This window comes from Ursus americanus, chromosome 2 (assembly GCF_024610735.1).
Source record: "Ursus americanus isolate L20-20 chromosome 2, mUrsAme1.1.p, whole genome shotgun sequence".
Taxonomy (NCBI): Eukaryota; Metazoa; Chordata; class Mammalia; order Carnivora; family Ursidae; genus Ursus; species Ursus americanus.
In genome coordinates this window covers 84,756,119-84,778,217 of record NC_142128.1, presented here as the reverse complement: position 1 = coordinate 84,778,217, position 22,099 = coordinate 84,756,119, and the positions used below count along the sequence as shown (strand labels likewise).

The window sequence follows — 22,099 nt, the reverse complement described above, 5'->3', positions numbered from 1 at the left end:
ATGGTATCTTCAAATATTCACGGTGTATACAGGACAGGTCTGTTTTTTTTTTAATTCTAGTATAGTAAATGTACAGTGTTATATTAGTTTCAGGTGTACAATATAGTGATTCAACAATTCTCTACATTACTCAGTGCTCTTTGTGAGAAGTATACTCTGAATTCCCTTCACCTGTTTCATCTATGCCCCCACCCACCTCCCCTAGGACAGGTCTATTTCTTCATACTTAATTCACTGTCATAATTTAGAATAGTTTTACACTTACAGACAAGTTGTGAAGCCAGTACAGAGTTCCCATATACTGGACACAATTAATGAACCAACATTGATAAGACATTCACATTTCCTTAGTTTTTACCTGGTGTCCTTCTTCTGTGCCAGGATCCCTTCCAAGATACCATATTACATTTAGTTGCCATGTCTACTTATGCTCCTCTTGGCTGTGACAGTTTCTCAGATTTTACTTGTTTTTGATGATCTTAATAGTCTTCAGGAGTACTGGCCAGGTATTTTTGTAGAATGTCCCTTAACTGGGCTTTGTCTGATGTTTCTTCTCATGATTACACTGAGGTTATAGGTTTTTGGAGGAAGACCACAGAGATAAAATGCCATTCTCATCACGTCATATCAAGGATGTATGCTATCAACATAACTGATCGCTGTTAATCTGGATCACCTGGCTGACATAGTGTTTGTCAGGTTTCTCCACTGTAAAGTTATCTGTTTTCCTCCATATCCATGAAGTATTCTTTCTAAGAAAGTCACCATGCACAGACCCCATTTGAGAAGTGCGAAGTTATGCTTTGCCTCCTTGAGGACAGAGCACTACATAGATGATTTGGAATTATTCTGCATGGGAGATTAATCGATCCTTCTCCGTGAATTTATTTAGTCATTTATATCCGTACGGACTCATGGATATTTATTTTATAATTTGTTCAAAGTGAATACATTGCTTACTATACTAGATTATAGCACAATCTAATACGATATTATTAATTTTGTTGCTTCAATTATTTCAGCTTTGGCCACTGAGAGTTCTTTCATTGATTCTTTGTCCGTGTGACATACCCCAATGTTGTGTGTGTATGTGTGTGTGCGCGTGGGCACTTCCTAATTCTCTAGCATTACAAAATGCTCCAGGATCATCATATGTATCCCCTAGCCCTATAATAAGCCATGTATCCAAGGAGTCCTGGTTCCTATTTTTGGAGAACGGTACTAGATGCAAGATCTGGGTGCCGGATATGCTTGCTGCTACTGGGGTATCATTGCTTCTATGTCCTCTCAGCTGACAGCAAGAAAACGTGTGTGTGTGTGTGTGTGTGTGTGTGTGTATGCGCGCACGCGTGTGGGTACATACACGCCTCCACATGTGCACCTACATTTATAAACACATGTATCTACATGTGTATCTATATATGTATACTTATATATGCATGCCCACTCGTGTATGTGTGTTTACACATATCTATCAATATTTCTACATGTACCCATCTGTATCTACATTGGCTAAGGATCAATTCTCACTGATGTATCCAACTCCGATCCATTGCCATAAAATGCTTTTTTTTTTTCAAGAGAGAAAGAGAGAGCGCGCACACATGCGAGAGGAAGAACATGAACGGGGGAGGGGCAGAGGGGGAGAGGGAATCTCAAGCAGGCTCCACGCTCAGCGCGGAGCCTGACTCAGGCTCAATCTCATGACCCTGAGCTGAACCAACAGTCGGACACTTAACTGACTGAACCACCCAGGCGCCCTGCCACAGGATGCTTCTAGCCACTTCCCTTGTGTGTTTATAACCTCCCACTGAAATGGTGAGAAACCTGGCTCCACGATCCAGCCACCACTCATTAAATGTAGTGTTTTTAGAATTGTTAACTCTTAGCTCCACAGTAAAGGAGCAGAGCCCTTATATACAGTTACTTTTACTTACAGTTTTATAAGATTCTGTTCACTTCCAAAGTTACTTAGGTCACCACATCTTCCCCTGACCACCTTCAGTGACGTATTTCACGTATTTGTAATACTGTTAGATTCTATAGTAGTCTACATTCTACCCTGGATCTCTTGACCTCCTAAATGTTTTTATAAATTTTCCAACATTAAAGTTTACTCTTGTTTTGTAGCACGCATAGTGTCATGTATCTACCATTACCATACCATACAGAATAGTTTCACTATCGAGCAGAGTCCTAAATACAGAGAACAAATTGGTGGTTGCCGGGAGTGGGGGGTGGGGGGTGGGGGGTGCGGGGGTAGGGGGATGGGCGAAACAGGCAAAGGAAATTAAGAGGTACAAACTTCCACTTATAAAAGAAATAAGTCACAGATTAAAAAGTACAGCACAGAGAATATAGTCAATAACATTGTAATGCATTGTTATAACATTGTACAGTGTCAGATGGTGACTCTCCTTACCCTGGTGGGCACTGAGTAACAGACAAAATAGTAGAATCAGTATGCTGTACACCTGAAACTAATACAACGATGTCAACTACATTAAAAAAAAAATCTCTGTGATTCACCTCATCAAACTTTTTCCCACAAACTCCTGGAAACTACTGATCTGTTTACCACCGCTATGGTTTTGCCTTTTTCTGAACGTCATATGGGGAGAATCATACCGCCTACATCTTTCAGAGTAGGTTCTTTCACCTAGCAATAGGCGCATAAGATTCATGTGTTTCCACGGATGGTGGCTCATTCCTTTTTCTCACTGAATAAAATCCCATTGTATGGATTTAACCAGTTTGTTCACTCACCCACTGAAGGACACCTCGGTTGCTTCTAGTTTTTTTGGTGATTATGAATAAAGCTACTACGAATGTTCACATAAAGATTTTTGTGTGATCGTAGTTTTTTTTTTTTTTTTAAGATTTTGTTTTTTCAAGTAATCTCTACACCCAATGTGGGGCTTGAATTCACAACCTCGAGATCAAGAGTTGAACGTTCTATCGACTGAGCCAGTCAGGTGACCTGATCATAGTTTTTCAAATCACTTGGGAAAATATCCTAGGGCTGTGATTGCTGGACACATGTTAAGACTATGCTTAGTCTTCTAAGAGATTTGCGTCCATATTGTTCAGAAAAAAATTATATTTCTATTATATTTCTATATAAGGCATAAAATCATAAACAGTTATGTGATTTATGACTGGTTTTATTTATTTTCATTCATTTCTGTATTTCCCAAGAATGTTTTAAAGTAATTTAAGCAAGCAGCACATATTGAATCATGAAAAAGTTAATTTAAAAAGTACAGTTAGATGAGAGAACAACGGGAGTGCAGCACATCCAACAGCTGCTATGTATTGTCCATCTGGTCTCACTAGCCCACCAGCTCCCAGCCAGCCGACTCTTTGATATGAGCTTACACACTGTGAGTGTTAAGGCATCACACAGACTGTGAAGCATTTCACTATAATGAGATTCTCTGTTCTTTCCTTACAGCTAGTGCTCCCTGACATCCTTTTTCAGGAGAAGTCAAGGAACCCGGCTTAGCATTGGAGAAACCCAGACTCACGTCAGTGCTGCTGCCCCTCACTTCTAATAATGAGCCTTCTGCTTTGTTTCTGAGACCAGTCTTTACTTTATTTTCCAGTTCCAACCAACAGATGCCTATCTTGTTTCCGGTCTGAGTGCCTTCAACTGTATAAATCCATAAAGTATTAAAAAAAAAAAAAAAAGGTTGTCTCCAATTAAGCAAGCCCTGAAGTGATCTAGTTACGAGAAGAAGTCTGTCAGTAAATGAAAATCTGTAGCATACCGTCACACGCTGACAGGAACAAAAAAAATGGAGTCGGCTCATTACATTTCAGGAAGTATCGCTGTCATTATCAATTGTTTTAATTTTCAAAGAAGGAGGAAATTTGGCATCTCTTATCATACAGAGCACTGAGGAAATAAATTAAATTAGACTTATGAGGAACACAAAGCAGGCAGTTACGATGGCACCTTCATATATCTATTATAATGTTGACAAGCTAAAACAATACGTCCTCTGCCCTCCAAAGATGATGTATGGATTTTTTATGCCTGGTTATTTATTCCCATCTTTTCTGAATGACAGGTACAGAATCCATTGTTAGAATTACCAGGAACTTTCTAAAAACAAATCCTGAGGTTGGCAAATCCTGTATCTCTGTTAATACTGGGTATTATCTGCTCACAAATAAAGTTCACGAGAGAGAAAGACACTTATCAAAGCTCAGACTCGGAAACATTACTGTGTCTTTTGATACTCTCACCTCCAGGGCATAAATTATTAATTTCGAGTGAAGTTACCTCACTGAGTTTGCCAACTGATGAGTGAAACGTATATGCTTTGGTTTTATTTTTAGCATTGCATAGGAGATAAGAGAGAAATAGGAACAACCTGCAGAAAAGGCACACCACTGTGTTTTTGTTCTAGATACTCTGTTAATGGCAGCAGAGCCTTTGGTGGCTCTCAGTTGTCACTCATTTCTCCTCACTCCGTTGTTGTAACTGGGCCACTTGTGTAAAAAATGCCCACGTTTCGATGAGATAAATAAATCCGGCATCTAGAACGACATGTGGATCAGGCAGGATCGAACTTTGAAGAGGGCTCCTTTCCATTTTCTACTTAAATATCAGGGTACTGCTCTTGGAGATGAGGTCCAAAATCGAACTCTAAGGCACTGTTCGTGTTTGCTGTACTTCCCAAAGTTAAATGGGGCAAGTTTCAGAGGATACATTAGAAGCTATCCTTTCCCTGGGCACGAGAAGGTCAAGAGTAACTATGTTCAACAAATTTTAGCCAGCACCTTGCATCCAAGGAAAGCATATTTAAAAGCAATCACATTTTGCAACAATGCTGAGAAAAGGGAAGCCGTTATCAACACCCTCAATCTTTAAATTGGAGGAGCAGAGGTCTGTGCTATTTATTCTGTAGTTACAAATGCTGCAAGCTGGCTAAAGCCTGTGACTCTCTGTAAACCAGAAATTAACGTGGTGACGGAAACGAAACAAAACAAAAACAAAAGAAACCCAGCTAAAACACATCAAGTAACCAAAAACGCTTTGCAATGTGCTCCATCCGCCTCCCCACCCGCTCATTATTCGTGCCACGTCTCCGTGCTTGGCTCTCACTATTCTGTCGCTTGAAATCCCTTTCCCAAGCTCATCTGCCAACGAACACTTGCTTTCCCTCAGGCCCTGTGGCAATGCCAGCTCTGTGAATCTTCTCAGATACCCCAGTAAGGGTCCCCCCACTCCATGTTGGTTCTCCCCAAAGACTCTATTATAGAGACTTACAGAGTATCTGTCTGTCTCCTGGCGTTTCCGGAGAGTTACAACGGTGTCTCGCCAATCCCCGTGTTCTTTCAGTGCCCCAGACGATGCCTAGCAGCCAGTGAGAACTGAGTCCATTGAAATAGGGATTTATGCCAGAAATACGTTGTCCCAGGACCCTAACACTGTTCATCTGCCTATGGTCAGTTCAGTGTATTCATATGGGAAAGAGAAAGAGCCATTTGAAATGGGATTTCAGTCATGGTTTGTTATGCCTGGCTTTGTACAGTAGTTGCTCCAAGACCCACCTTTGATTCACTGACTTCTGTATCTACTGAGTATACACTTTGCTGCCCCTTCTTGGGGGAGAATGCAGGGTGCTCTGATGCTGTATGCTGTGCTTTACACTTGTGTTTCCACCATGGAATAACCAGGAACCTCAGGAACGCAGCAGGTGTCCTTTGAACTAGTAACAACAACAATCGCTATCATTTGCATTGGGCATTTTATGTTTACATAGCACTTCTGTGGGCATTCTTTTATTCTCATAATGTTCTGTTCCTGAATCAGGAGCTGTGCTTTGGTACAACACTTGAAACCTAGAAGGCTGATTCGACAAATCCCTCATCCCTAGAGAATTCAGCTCCAGTTCTGCTCTGCCCTAAAACAAATCACCCCAGCGACAGAAGCGTCTGTTAAGTCCTTGAATGTGCCTGGCTCAGGTAGCACAAAAGGGCTGGCTGGAGAAAGGACATCTTCCAAGAAAGATGACGAGGTAGCACTCTTCCCTCTGCTTCCTTCTACGCCGCAGCAAACATAGTAAAAGGGGACGATACTGCCCAACCCTCCACTCGTAAGATTTGTTACTCCCTTAAGAAACGAAAAGGTTCAGGCGATCCTCTAGTCATGTGGAAGAACCAGAGGCTGATGTCAACATCATATGCCTGAGAGAAGAGGGAATGAGAATTGGGGTCCTTGAGCCTTAAGCAGGTGAGCTTTGGGGAAGAGTCCTGTGCTGACATGACTGCTTCCGAAGCCGCTCGAGGAAGAGGTTTCTCTTGTCTAAAGTCAGATACCCTCAAACCACCCTCCGTCTTCACTGTGGTCTGGGAACCCTCAGTCCTATCGAATTGCCATAAATCAGAAATTCTCTGTCTCAAGTCCAGATGTCCCCCCACAACCCACCCAATTTCAGCCCCGGCCTGAGCTCCAATCCAACCTGTACCTGGAAGGAGAGAGAGGAGAGAGAAGAGGTGCTTTACGGAGCTTAACCCTTTGTCTGGATATCAGCTTTACTCTTGTCAGTTTATTTTACCTAATTCTCAAGAGCGCTGAGAGTAGTTAAATGTGGGAAACTGGGACAATTCAAGGTCATGGTCTTTGGCTATTATGCAGCAGCTCTGCAGAGTCACAGAAGTACACACAGTTGTATTTGTTAAAAAGAAGAGCTTAATACCCTATGACCCAGCCATTGCACTACTGGGTGTTTACCCCAAAGATACAGACGTAGTGAAGAGAAGGGCCATATGCACCCCAATGTTCATAGCAGCAATGTCCACAATAGCTAAATCGTGGAAGGAGCCGAGATGCCCTTCAACAGATGACTGGATTAAGAAGTTGTGGTCCATATATACAAGGGAATATTACTCAGCCATCAGAAAGAACGAATTCTCAACATTTGCTGCAACATGGACGGCACTGGAGGAGATTATGCTAAGTGAAATAAGTCAAGCAGAGAAAGACAAATATCATATGATTTCTCTCATCTATGGAACATAAGAAATAGGATGATCGGTAGGGGAAGAAAAGGATAAAGAAAGGGGGGGTAATCAGAAGGGGGAATGAAACATGAGAGACTATGGACTCTGAGAAACAAACTGAGGGCCTCAGAGGGGAGGGGGGTGAGGGAATGGGATAGACCGGTGATGGGTAGTAGGGAGGGCACGTATTGCATGGTGCACTGGGTGTTATACACAACTAATGAATCATGGAACTTTACATCGGAAACCGGGGATGTACTGTATGGTGACTAACATAATAAAAAATCATTAAAAAAAAAAAAAAGAAGAGCTTAAAACGGACTCTTAGAGGGGTCCCAACTAGGAGAACTCCTTTATTGGAATGTTTATAGCTTAGTAAAATAAACATTAGTGATTCAAAGTTTACAATGTTCATTCACATCAGTTTATTTCTTATGGGTATGCTCTAATATTTAGAGTGATAGGTGACGGTGGTCTTGAGCACTTAGCCTTCCTATTGACCTATAGTTACAAATGGAATCACAGACCCGTCCCCGGTTTCAGACTGTCCATCCATACAGTGCTTTGGAGAACACTGGCCGCCTACAGGGAACTGCTTGGAGCTGTGGGGCAGGGTGACTTGCCGATTTCCACCAGCTGGAAACCACGGCTCCAAAGAGAGCGCTCAGCGGTTTCTGGAGCATTTCCTCCAACCAAAGATGTCTCCTAATCTCCAAGTTTTCATTTCTGGAACTGGATGCTCTGACGTTTATTGCAAATCTAACGCACTGGAGATACATATGGGAGTTCTCACAAACTCAGCAAGCAGGAGGAGGATGTAGCCACACCTAAAGTTTGATTCTACTCTCCTTTCCTGCTAAAACATATTAGAACATTCTTTTTATAGTGTCATCTGGTTGTACTCAGGAAGTGATGACTTAGACCAGCATGTTTCAAATCAGTCCTCAACTCAATGGGTAAGGATGAAGTCAAAAGCTCACCCAACCATGAGAGAGGTCATTGGATACAGAAGAATCTTCTCATTCATACAAAGATATCTGGAAATAGTGAATCAAAAGCCACTGTAATATATGTAAATCTAGGAAACATATAACAAAAAACCCCTCCATAATCGAAGAATTTATTAACTCCTAAGGGAGGACAGCTTAAGAAGGACAGATGTTAAGGAAAACTAGACAATATTTTAGCAAATAGTAAGACGAAGCACTTTAAAACTCAAACTGGAATGTTTTTCATTAGTCAAGATATTTACTTTGGAGAAGGAAGGGACTGAATACTGCCAACTCTGGAGTAATTTACCTATTAAATTATTTATACGTAGTTAACCTACATAAATGAAGTTGGATGATCCCCGAGCTTTCTTCTACTGCCTTTTGTTAATCAATATCAGAAAATGACAAAAAACTGAGGATATTGAAGATAATGAGAAAATGATCCCACTTACATTACAGATTCCCAAGTAGTCAAAATCTGAGTTTTGCTATTATCATTCCCCCCTTTAAAAAATTAACTTCAAATCACACAAATAATATATTTTCTTTAAAAAATTAAAACCATTAAGTTTAAGGGTAAAAAAAATCCCCTTTTACCACCACATACAATTCTTCTCATCTTTCCTACATAATCCAACTTCATTGCAGACACTAGCCTGTTAACAACGGCATTTTCTATGCCAGACACCATGCTGAGTTTACAAGCATGGCTTATTTAATTTTCACAATTTCCTACTAAAATGGGTTCAATTACTATTCCCATTTTGCAGAGGGGGAAACTGAGCTTCTGCATGAGTGTACCCCCCATTACTCAGATACCCACTGTTAATAGTTTGGGACCTAGCCATCCAGGTTTTTCTATACATCCCCATACATCTATGAGTATTCATGGAAAATGTAGAGTGCTGCTATTTTGTTTTATTAAAAAACCTTAAATGGTATCGTACTATACAATGTGCGGACTTCTCCATGACAGTTCATAAGCTCCACCTCATTCTTTTCTAATTGCTGTCTAGCACGTGACAGCCGTACCCATTCTCCTACTGACAAGAAGGAAGGGTATTTTCAGTTTCTCAGTAGAAACGATGCTGAAGTGAACAGTCTTGTGCAAGCCTCCTCACGCACACGGGCAGCTGCTTTGGGTGGATACCAAGATGTGGAGGTGCTGGTCACGGGTGTGCATGTTTCAATTTTAATAGCTCCTGCGACGTTGTCCTCCAATGTATGCCACCAGTATGTGAATACGTATTTTCCTACAACCATGCCAAAATCTGATATTATCAAGCTTCAAATTTTTGCCAGTCGAAGGAATCATGTTTTAATTTGCATTTCCCTGATTAAAATAAAGTTATATTAGGCAATGCCATCCGGACTGGTAATGAAATGGTAAAGTGAGTTAAAGGAGGGCAACATAAAAATGTACATATACATTAAGCATCTGATTTTATTTTAAAATACATAGATGTTCATTTCCTCTCTCATCTTTTGACGTAGGAACAAGGCTTCTGCCTTAAGGAAGGAACCACACACGGAGACTCCACGTGTACCTCCCGGACCAACCACACCCTTATAATGCACATCTAAGATCCCGGGGTTTGGTTTCTTAACTGAGGCGAGAATGTGAAGACGTTGTGAAATAACCTGTGCAGAATTCAATTTACTCTAATTTAACAGCAAGCTTTTTAGTCATGTGCCTTCATCAAGATTTTCTAAAGCATTTAATTTAATTTTCAATGGAACAGCTCTCTTTCCACACTTGTGTTGTAGTACTTTACACATTACTTAATAAATTACATAATTACAATGACATTCAACCAGTATAAACAGGTTTGGGAACCATCACACGGGCTCTCGGAAAACACATTTAACCGAGGGAGCACAGGCACAGAGGTGTTCTAGAGAGGAGACCACGAGCCATGCAGGCGAGCACGCCGTGGGCTGCAGTCAGCATCTTTCCGAGAGGGATTTATGAGTCTTCTTATGCAGCGAGTTGGATAAGCGAGCATCCACTGTACCAGGGATGTGGAACATCTTTTCATATGCTTATTGCCCAATATCCTCTACTGTGAACCATCTGTTTCTGTTCATTTCATGTACCTGCTTTTCTCGTGGATTATCTTTTTCTTAATTATTTATAAGCGTTCTTTATAAATTTCAGATATTAATTAACTTTCGCCTTTTAGAGGTCATAAATATTTTCTCCCAGGCTGTTGCCTATCTATTAACTACTTTTTTGTACTTACTCTGTTTCAGGGAAGTATTTTTTTTAAAGATTTTATTTATTTATTTGACAGAGAGAGTGATCACAAGTAGGCACGGCGACAGGCAGAGGGAGAGGGAGAAGCAGGCCCCCCACTGCAGAGAGGCCCATGCAGGGCTCCATCCCAGGACGCTGAGATCATGACCTGAGCCTAAGGCAGACGCTTAACCGACTGAGCCACTCAGGTGCTCCTCACGGAAGTATTTAATGTTAATCTAATGGAATAAACTACTTTTCTTTCTTCTTAGCTTTTGCTTTCTATGTCTTATTTAAGAAAACCTCCCTTCGCTAAGATTTTAAACATGTAATACTTCAATCATTTTGTTATTACCAGGCTCCAGACAAGGAACTCAATGTTCAGAAGTTTTAGATGTTTGACCAAAATTTTAAAGTTAGAAACAACGAAGCTGGGATCTAGATTGATACATGTCTATATATAATCAAAGCCAATGCAACAATTTCACATCACCTTCCTGAGGAAGGAATTCAAGTCTGAGAGAAGTAAAGTGTAATATACAGATGTGTAACAATGATGAAAATTGGGATAAACGCACATCTTTGCCCTGAGAATGCATAAACGATTGACCTATAAAGGATTCATCGATACCCCCAGAAAACCAGCACAATCTCCTCCATCCATAGAAAGTGCAGCCAAAGGGCTCGAGCAACTGGAGATCTAAATACTACTGAGCAACGACGAGGTGCCGACTACTGTGACCGAGAGGTCCAACTACTCTTACTCACTCACTCATCCATCCATTCCAGCAAACGAAAATATACTGAACACCTAACATGCCCCAGGCAATGCTCCCGAGCTCCACAGCTCCATTTGTGTCCTTTCTAGATTCCTCCACACGGATGTTCTGCAAGTTCCCACATATTTGCTTACTCCAAACCAACCGCTACATTCACAATGTACCTTGAATTATGATGGTCGTTCAGGTCACATGCCTTCTATCTGCTACCAGAAACTGAGCTCTCTCGGGTGAGATCTACATCTCATGTACTTCTGAGTCCTCCACAGCACAGAGTCTAAGGACCCAGGCAGTACAGGCTTTCTGTTACTGCACTCATTACATTTTTGTGTGATCAGTGGCTTAACTTTCTCTCTTGTGGACAACACTGTGATATTTTTTAAAGGTGGGCAAGAATGAATAACGAATGAACGAAAGGGAGAGAAAGAACAAACACCTTGCATTTTCATCAAACCCTATCTTCCTAAGTGATTTTCCCATTTCAGTTGAGATCACTATTTATTCTCACATCTACCAGTCCTCTTCCCCCAGCCACCATGGGCATTACCATGGTCTTCTGATTCCTCTGCCTTCTTTTAACATCTATAATGAGCTGTCAAATCTTGTTGTTTCTACTGCAACTTTGTCCAAATCTTTTCTGTTCTCTCTACCACTACCTTGCTTCAGGCTCATTGTCTCTCTTATTATTTTTTTTTTAAGATTTTATTTATTTATTTGACAGAGAGATAGAGACAGCCAGAGAGAGAGGGAACACAAGCAGGGGGAGTGGGAGAGGAAGAAGCAGGCTCCCAATGGAGCAGGGAGCCCGATGTGGGGCTCGATCCCAGGACCCTGGGATCACGCCCTGAGCCAAAGGCAGACGCCCAACGACTGAGCCACCCAGGCGCCCCAGGCTCACTGTCTCTTGCAAAAGCTATTCTAAATGATCTCCAACCTGGGCTCCCACACCAATCCATGACACCCACATAAATTTTCCTGATTAATAATCTCATTTTGTCAATCCCTTGCTTGAAACCTTCAAAGGTTCCCTATGATCCACGGAATTCATTTCAGACCTCTCCGCTGGACATGAAGGCTCATATAATACCCCATCGACATTTTGGTTGTAGTTTCCCACTGCTGTCCTACTGACACCATCTCCTTTTCCCTCGTACTCCCCAGTCAAACAGGACTACACGCTTTTCATTAAGTACACCTTGCATTTTCCATCGCTGTCACTTCTGCCTGGGCCAACCTTCCTCATTCTATCCTCTGAGGCCCATTGCAAACACCAGCTCTTTCGTGAAGTAGGTCCTAACACCCCAACGGACAAGATCTCTGCCTCCTTTGATATCAGCAGCACTTTGAAATGCCTTCTTAGAATCAATCTTGTTTGCTTGATTGATTTATGTATTTACGTATGTTTTCAATCCTGTTTTATTTATAGTCATTTGGTATTTACCTTGTTTACCACCATAAAGCACCTTAAGGTAAGGGTCAGTGGTTTCCTTATTTTGTGCTTTTCTGCAGAGTCCAGTACAGAGTCTTATGCCCAGAGGCAATCAATAAAATATTTGTTGGAACTGAACTGTTCTCTAAACTTTGCTATAAGCTCTTTGAGGACAGTGACTTTAAGTATTGCCGTGTCTCTTGATACAAATAAGGGCCTTGTACATAACAGGTGATTGAACATATTTGTTTAAATAACTTCATAGTTGCTGAGCAAGATTTTTCAAAATACATGTAACACTGGCATTAACCTAAAGTATTCATTTAGAAATCTCTCACCAATTAACATAAAAGAAAAAGGGAAAGAAACACTGACCCTAACTTTCTTTTCCTTTTGTTTTATATGATAATGCCTAACTCGTACTAGGTGCTTATTTCATGCCAGGCTTTGTACTCCAAGCCCTACAATCGTCATCTCACGTAGTCCTCACCACGGCACCCTGGGGCCCTGCCTTTTCTCCACTTGATGGGCAAGAGGTTCAGAGAAGTGAAGTAACTTGACCCCACTCTGAGCAAGTGGCAGAGCTGAGATTTGAACCCAGGCAGTTTGTGCCTCCAGAGCCCATGGTCATCACCATCATGCCACACTATCTGGACTGAATTTGCTGAGCCCCTTAATTTTAACAGTTTGAGTAAAAAGAAAAAAAGGCTTCTAAAAATACTAAAACCAAGAACTACTTGTCTTTGAGATTATTTTAATGGATGGAAAAAGAAAGAATTGTTACATCTGTTTCATCCACCTCAATGTAAGCTTCAAATTTAGGAGACCTATTAGTTTTCTCAAACAACATGCATGGTCCATACTCGACTGTGCATCCCAAAGGACGGAACAGATGACAAAGATAATATACTAGCAGATAACTGAAAAATCATTTAATTTTGGAAAGCCGTCTAGAAATCTCAGAATCAAAGATAACCACTTACTCCCCCTTCTCCATGCAAGTCTTTACACACTTGAAAACTCCTGTTGGTGGTCTGGACTCTGATTGGTTGGCAGAAAAGGGGTGTGAGGGCTGTCAAAGATAGTCTACAAGTAAAAAAAAAAAAACCCAGAAATTTCTCCTTTTTGAATTTCCATTCAGTCTGCACAGAAAAGCACCAGCGCCAATTCTGGCCAAGTGCTGGAAAAGAATATATTAGCACCAAGGCGTGGAGAGACTGCGAGATTGGAAAGAAGGAAAACGTTGTATCAGCTTTAAATACAATGAGGGCACATTGAGGAAAAACTCGCATGCTGTAAGATATAAGTCATTGCTTCCCTTAGGATTTCAGAGATACAAGCATGATAAGTAGGGACGGACTCTAGTGTTAGATACAAGGAACACGACTGCCAGACTGGTCACCAATGGAAATATTAAAAATGAGATTTATAACTCAAGCTGAAATTATATCAAGCAAAGACAAAGTCTGATTTTCAGTAAAATGAAGTAGAAAAATACCAACTGATGCTTCAACTCCTTGGGTCATCTATTTATTCAAAGTTAGAAAAAAATTCATGTAAAAAGTCGGATCACAGTAACTCCCACTATTAATGTAGCTACTGTTTTCTAGATCTAAGTGCTAATGTGAAAATAGACCATACGTATGATGAATCTCTGTGACTCAAGCAATACCTTAAAATCCAAATCCCATTTACGAAGCAAAATTTTATTATAGAGTATTTCGACTCTTTTACAATGATCAGTTGTTGGAAACTTCAGTATTTCAAAGTGTAGATTGGATGTTCAGAGAAGAACAGAGGAGAAAAGAATTAGCCCCTTATGTTCATTAGCGTATCATGAAAAATGACAGCCTGACATACTCATGAGCCCTGGCCAACTCCCTCTGCTGTGGCAGAAATCATAAAAACAAAAACAAAGCACATAATGGAAAAAAGGAGTTTAAGTCAAGTGAGAACAGTTTATGACGTTTCAAGCTTCTTAAAAGTACATCCACTCATGGGGCGCCTGGGTGGCACAGCGGTTAAGCGTCTGCCTTCGGCTCAGGGCGTGATCCCGGCGTTATGGGATCGAGCCCCACATCAGGCTCCTCCGCTAGGAGCCTGCTTCTTCCTCTCCCACTCCCCCTGCTTGTGTTCCCTCTCTCACTGGCTGTCTCTCTCTCTGTCGAATAAATAAAATCTTAAAAAAAAAAAAAAAAAAAAGTACATCCACTCAAACATGAAAAGCACAGCAAATAATTAATCCCAAAATAAAATACAATGTTGTTCTAACACAACTCAATAAATGCACCTTCTTAAACGTTTGTAACGTCTTTTAACAAATCAGCGAATATGGCCTTAACTCAATGTTTTCATAGAGATGGAACATTAAGGTGTAATATGTACACCGATTCACACGAAAGGAAGAGGCTCCCAGCTTTCTGTTTCAGATCACTGCACTTCTCACATTCACTCCACAGCCCCAACACCTTCAACCCCGTGAAGTGCACTAGTGACTGTTCTGATAGCTGCCTTAAAAGTACATCATCTTCCTCTCAAAGGCAAGTGGAGCCACAACACTCGTGTCCAGAGTAATGAAGCCTCGCCGCTCATTCTGACTGGGTAAGAGCTAAGGAGCCGGTGAAAAGAAAAACATATATGGGTCCTCCCCCCATAAATCTCGATCCTACTTCCTGCCTTTTCCTTTACATTGAACCGTTTTAAGAAGCTAATAATTTTGCCATATTTCCCCCGGAGCATTCTCTATCAAGATGTAGAAAGGCCTTATTCAGGAACAAACAGGATACAGGAGTGATTGTGGGGCTTCCAGGCAAGCTATAAATAGCAACAGCATTTTCAAGAAATCTTGTGCCAGTGTGTAAGTTACAGTTTAAACATGCAATGTAGATTTTATTACAATGGAGTCACCAAAATGCACTGTTATATGAGAAATGCAATCTTACCAAGTTTTCTTGGTTCCTGGCTGCTATTTTCTGCTCCTCTTCTGCCCCATTTTTCATGTACTTGACCTCTTCCACCGGTTTGATCCTATACTCGTCTGAGTACCAAAAAAAAGAAAAGACATTTTATAACTTTTTCACACTGGTAGAAAAGTGTCAGTGAGAAAAGCCCCCAGTAGCGTAATTTGTCAGAGCCTTTTCCCTGCAGCCTTTATATGTGATTCATTTGAAACAATCTGGAATATGCTTAACCAGCCTCTTTCTAGGAGGTGCCCTCCTCTGCCCATCAGGAAGATCTCAGCACCATAAGGCAGCCGATGAACGTGGCATTGCCTGGTCCTTTCACCGAGAGGAAATGGTGGCAGAGGAAACAGAGGTTATCCCACCTCTAAAAACTATCTGGGATCGACACGTACCAGGGCACGTCACATAGTTCAAAATGCCCGTGGCAGCAGCTTTTAGCAGGACGTTCACACTTCAATTTCCCTCTTCTGGAAAAACAAAGTATTGCTTAAGACTAAAGAGTTTAATTGGCAACAAATAGATATAAACAATAGGGAACTGAAGTCTTCCTATTTGTGATCCCCATATTAAATGTGGAGCAGTCTGCAATTACTTCATATGCTGCACACACGCGTGTGCATATGTGCGTGCGCGCGCGCACACACACACACACACACACACTTTAATCTCTCTGTACAGTCACATGCATGAAGCACCACAGTGTCGAAGGGAGCGAGCAGGTACATCCCTCAAGACTGGAGAGGTAGTGGGCCTCCAGGTAATGGGATCTAGGCTTCCCAACAGCCAGAGAGAGACAGTACACTAAATCTCAATCTCCATATCCATCACAGGACACACTCCGGAGAACGTGCAGCTAAAGCTCTTCTCCAGGGCAACAGTTTGGTAATGACGATGACGCTTCCGTCAGATTCCTGTCAACAGGAAATGACTTGGGAACCCTAAGGTCCAAATAGGTGTGACTTCGAGTCATCTTTAATTTGTTGGAAAAATCACAGAAATTGTGCCAGTGGAAAGTTTCACCAGTCAACAAACTGACGGTTGCCTAGCATATGGCATGGAATAATGTCTATGACGGTCTCTACCTGAAAGACAGATGTTTATCACTAAGAGATTCTGTACATCAGCTCAGGAAGTTGTAACGTAATAACCCTTAACACACTACCTCCAAAGATGTTTGCTAAAGTAACATTTTCCCAAGTAATTATACTGTTCAAATGTTTCTCAAAATGATCATTCTTATGAAAGTAGAACATTTGCATGTATCTGAATAAAGATTCCATGCTCACGGCTAAGTCAATTGGTTTTTTTCCACCTGACAATTCAAGGTAGTTATTGATTCTGCTTCTTTCTAAAGAAATTAGGAAGATCGGTGTGAGGTGACACTAGTGAGCCCTTCAGGACTACGGAGTCCTAACTGTAGTCTAACCAGCTAATCAGTGGGCTCTGATCCAGGGTCACAACACAGAAGAATTTCACATTCCAATTTAGTATTAAGAGGAAAAAAATGAAAGCAAATGAACAAAACAGACAAATTTAATTAAGGATTATTTACTCAGAAGTTAGAAAAGCACTTGTTAATTACCAAAAAAAAAAAGATATTGAGAAATTATGTCTCCAATGCAATTACACAGAGATAAAAATAAAGGTGAAAAAATAAAAGTTAGAGATGAGCCTTCCTTTTTTTTTTTTAAAGATTTTATTTATTTATTTGACAGAGAGATAGTCAGCGAGAGAGGGAACACAAGCAGGGGGAGTGGGAGAGGAAGAAGCAGGCTCATAGTGGAGAAGCCTGATGTGGGGCTCAATCCCAGGACTCTGGGATCACGCCCTGGGCCGAAGGCAGAGACTTAACGACTGAACCACCCAGGTGCCCCTGAGAGATGAGCCTTCCTAACTTCAGTTTGGGATGGTAATATTTATAAACCATGGTTCACTTGGATAAATACTAACATTTCACTGGACTAAACTGTGATCTTAATTACTTCTGGTCTCTATTTAAATATAAATCACACACACACACACACACACACACACACACATTTTTTTAAACACAGTTTCGGTGGATTTCTACGACTGACTGTAGGATCCTACCCCTCAGATGACAGGAAGGAAAGTACAACATTTCAGGACTTAAACAGAACCTTCTGAGATGGTACTTTGGCCACTGCATAGCAAAGGGTCTGTCCTAGAGAAGATCCACCCTTGCCTCGCCCCTTTCTGGCCACCCACCCAGCCACAGCCCACCGTCCACACTCTCTGAGCAGTCTAGCAATATTCCGTCTTCATTAGCTTTTTTACCCTCCAGGGAACGCAACTGAATTGAAAGTAGTAGACAACCTATTAATATTTTCCTAATATTTTTCTTCAATGAAATCGGAAAGCCGGTGGCTACATGACTTTCAAAGCAGCATTGTCCCAAATACAGGCTTTTCAAAAAATATCAAGGCAGAATCATCACCAATTCAGAAAGAGGATAGGTTTCAGTGTGTCATTAACAACCACGGCTGGCTGGCCAGTGCGGAATACAAAGAAAGAAAAAACAAACAGCCATGACGACAAAGCCAGACCTATCATTATTACTTACACAACACACTGCATAAAATCCTTTGTGGCATAAAACAAAACAAAAAAAAGCCAGCAAGACCCTTAGATAAACCACAATTTGTACAAAGCAAATACTTAAAAAACGGTCTGTTACATTTCTCAAAGGCTGGGAATGAAGATGTCCATCTGGAAACAGACAACTCATCAACAAATGTGTCCCACATTTCCATGGCGATGCAGCCGTCAGGAACGGCACTCGCCAACAAGCCTCTGCAGACGAATGGAGCATTTCGGGTTCTGACAGTGAACCAGCCAGACAAAAATCCCGTTTTACTTTTGTTTTAGGCACAGGGGAATCAATGTGGGGCCCTGGGCCCCCTTCATCAAGCCTCACACTGGACGCAATTAGCACAGCCACCGGTAGGAGCCCGAGAATCCTGGCAGCAGAACAATGTGCCAACTTGATTAAGAGGGGGGAGAGGCAGGACCATCTTCCTCTGGCTCCCTCACACCTGTTCACAATTTTTCTTTTCTTCCTGTTGATCTTGTCAGGTGGCCTATTAAAATGCACGTCAGGAACAGGAGGCTGACACCCCGTTCCGAACCTGCTCCCCCTTCTCTCTATGTAAACAGTCGCAAGCTGTGCTAGTCAAAATAGATCTGGGGTAAAAGCAATGCGTTGCTGATATTTTTAGCATTTTATTCCCCGGCTTACATCAGAGAGGGGCCGGACTGTTTTTGTGGCAGTTCCAGCATGAAGACACACGGTTTCCCGCCAAATCTCCGGGCTTCACTTTGATGTACAGTATATATGTGTGTGTGTGTGTGTGTGTGTGTGTGTGTGTGTGTGTACACTATGACCGTCTTTAGAGCTAGGAGGGGATCAGCTGGCTGCACATGCTTTAGGCAGTCAGTAGGGACTCGCCCCATTTTCTGGATCCTGTCAATTCTTCCATTATCAACAACTCACTGGTCCTACCCCAGTTGCCCCAAGCTTTGCCATAAGGTTACCTTTATAATCAATGCAACTGGCTTTAAAATGTGCCTGCTAGATGGTGATAAGTGCTGGAGTGAGTTTATAATACCAGAATTATTAAAAAAAAAAGTTAACAGTTTTCACAAATGTATACATTAGATGGGGAAGGAAGAAAGGCAGAATGCCACATATGCTATTCTCTCCAGTAAGAAGGGGTCATACAGTTGTTTCTAAAATGGTGAAATTTGCATCTGCTTTCATACTTTCTTACTCAGTCTTCTTTTGATCAATGACACATATGTGATAATTTCTTGTTTTCCAGGACTGTTCCAATTTCAAAAATTCTGTGCCAATGTCCTCATATTCAACATGTCCAACATCTGGGGCACATTAACGGAATGCTCTGGATTGCCTCTTCATCCAGAATTTGCATGAAGCTTCTCTGGTAGACAATTATGATACGCTCGGGAAAACACGAGAGCTTGGGAAAGGCGTTGCAAGAAGTATTTACAAACAAGCCATTGAAAAGAAAAATACTACACTAACCTTACAGTAGACACTTATTTCTCTTGGGTCCCTCCCACTGAACATCCTGTCTCTCGAGCTAACTAAATTTGAGCCTTAAAATCCCGGTACAACTTCAAATTCTTACCTAGGATCTTTACTTCCTTACTTGGTAGGATTTTTCAAGAAGTATTCATAATGGCTAAAAGCTTAGTTTCTAGAGCTGGAATGCCCAGCCATACGACCCTGGGCAAGTTACCCATCGTTTCTGTGCCCTGATTTCTTCATTGGTAAAATGGGACTATCTGTAGTACCTAGTCTCACCCACAGAGTCACATGAATTAATATATGAAAACAGTGCCTAGTCTGTCGTAAAAACTCAGTAAATGTCAGCTGCTGCTTTAGAAAGCTCTGCTGCTTCTTCAGGGATTACTCTTCCTAATGTACAAAACCCATCAAGATAGAAAAAGAAAAGGCATAATATAAACATCCGTAATTAATTTAACCTAAAATTGTGACTTAACTATGTTAACAAAGGAGGAGAGAGGACGTAAGAAGGGGATTTATCATCCATAATAAGTCTTTAGTATTTTTTTAGCCATGCGCATATATTAATCAAAATACTAACTAAAGTACCATATTACTTTAGTTAGAATAATTTTAAAAGACTAATAAACAACTTTTATGACTGACAAAAGAAAAGTGATCATTATTTAAGTGAAACCAGGGGCACAACACAATGAGGCTCCCTATCTCCCTTTACGTCCTCATTCAGCAATTGCCACGGGCACTGCCTGGGCATTGCCTACCTTGAGGGCCAAGAGTGAACGAGTGAGATTCCAATTCAGAACGGGCAGAATGACTGTTTAGAGCCAGAAGAGTAGAGGCAGCTCTAAAAAAAAAAAAAAAAAAAAAAAAAAAGGCAACGTGGAAGGAAAACCCTTTTCTGGAAGGACAAAGAGGCAGGACTCTCTGAAACTACAAACCAGAGATGGATGGATGGGTCAGCTGCATTGGAAAGATGTGGCTTCTCACTTTGGGAGACTCCAGCTCATCAGCTGTTCCCGCTTCCACTGGTTCCAGTTCACAAACAGTGTTTAATATCTGCTGTGCGCTAAGCCCTGGTCTTCCTCAGGGGTTCATCTGACGCAGTTCATTATGGGGACTGAGTGTCTAGCACACAGAAGGTGTTTAATAAAGCCTTCTTCAAAAAAGAGAAAAAAGCAGAGAGCTGACTTCAGTTCATACATGAATAAATATTTCCCCTAATCAGTGAGTGTTTCAGTTCTGTTTGTCTCAGGGGTACATTTTTTTTTTCTGCTAGATTTTCCAAGGAAGAAAAAGCATCTCTAAATGGAAAAAAAAAAAAAAATCCCCTTCTTTGCATTTTTTTTGCATCCAAACTGCTCTTTCAAGTCCCTTTTTAGTCTACGGATGTCCTCAATGTGACATTCTTAGCTGAACTATATGGGCACATCACAGAGACAACGTGGGTTCAGTTCCAGACCACTGTCATAAAGTGAATGTTGCAATAAAGTGAGTCAAATAAATGTTTCGGTTTCCCAGGAGATACAAAGATTGTTTACACTGTATGGTGGTCTATTAAGTATGCAGTAGCATCATGTCTGAAAAATCCAATGCACATACCTCAATTTAAAAATACTTTATTGCTACCTGTAACATTCTCCCCTAGGCTCACGGAGTAGAGTGGAAGTAACAAGACTTTTCAAAATTAGAAACAATTAAGGAAGAATAAGTTTAGATCATTTGCCAAAATAGCAATCAATATATTTCCTACACTTTGACTTCTAGGGCACCACCGTAAAGAAATTGGATCCCAAAGATTACAGGTGAGGTCCATATTCGGGTGGAGATCAAGGAAGTCCAACAGAAAGAACTGTGGACTGACTAAAAGTGACAACTCTGGACTGAACAAAGGTTCTTTTTAAAAGGGGCGCCTGGGTGGCTCAGCCGTTAAGCGTCTGCCTTCGGCTCAGGTCATGATCCCAGGGTCCTGGGATTGAGCCCCGCATCAGGCTCCCTGCTCGGCAGGAAGCCTGCTTCTCCCTCTCACACTTCCCTTGCTTGTGTTCCCTCTCTCGCTGCCTCTCTCTGTCAAGTAAATAAATAAAATCTTTTTAAAAAATAAATAAATAATAAATAAATAAAAGGGCTATTTTGGAGACTATGATTCTGACTTTAGAGGCACTATGGTGATTGGCAGTGAAAGGACTCTCATGTAAAATTCCTTAAATATTTACTGACCTTTGAAATATAATAAAAAGAAAAACACTTTATTGCTAAAAAATGCTAACCACCACCTGAGCTGTTAGCAAGTCTTAATCTTTTTATTAGTGACCTCAATGTCAATGGCTGCTGACTGATCAGGGTGGTGGTTGCTGAATGTTGGGGTGGCTCGGGTAATTTCTTAAAATAAGACAGCAGAGAAGACTGCCGTATCAACAGAATCTCCCTTTCATGAACAATTTCTCCGTGGCACGCAATGCTGTTTGACAGCATCTTACATACAGGAGAACTTCTTTCAAAACAGGAGTTGATCCTCTCCAACCCTGCTGTTGCTTTGTCAACTAAAGTTACATAATATTCTAACCATCCATCCATCCATCCATCCATCCATCCATCCATCCATCCATGTTATCAT

At 41.2% G+C, this 22,099-nt stretch overlaps 1 protein-coding gene across 5 annotated transcripts in view; it reads right to left on the bottom strand.

The window, feature by feature from the left end:
• Positions 1 to 22,099, bottom strand: part of C2H1orf21 (chromosome 2 C1orf21 homolog) — a 219,440-nt gene that overhangs the window by 88,012 nt on the left and 109,329 nt on the right. For 4 of the 5 annotated variants that reach the window (XM_087858378.1, XM_087858380.1, XM_087858391.1 and 1 more), the window contains exon 3: positions 15,393 to 15,487. The exons of the other annotated variant lie outside the window; for it this stretch is intronic. In XM_087858378.1, coding sequence (XP_087714504.1) covers positions 15,393 to 15,487 — 95 coding nt within the window. The remainder of the gene's footprint in view (positions 1 to 15,392; positions 15,488 to 22,099) is intronic. 5 annotated transcript variants of the gene reach the window in all.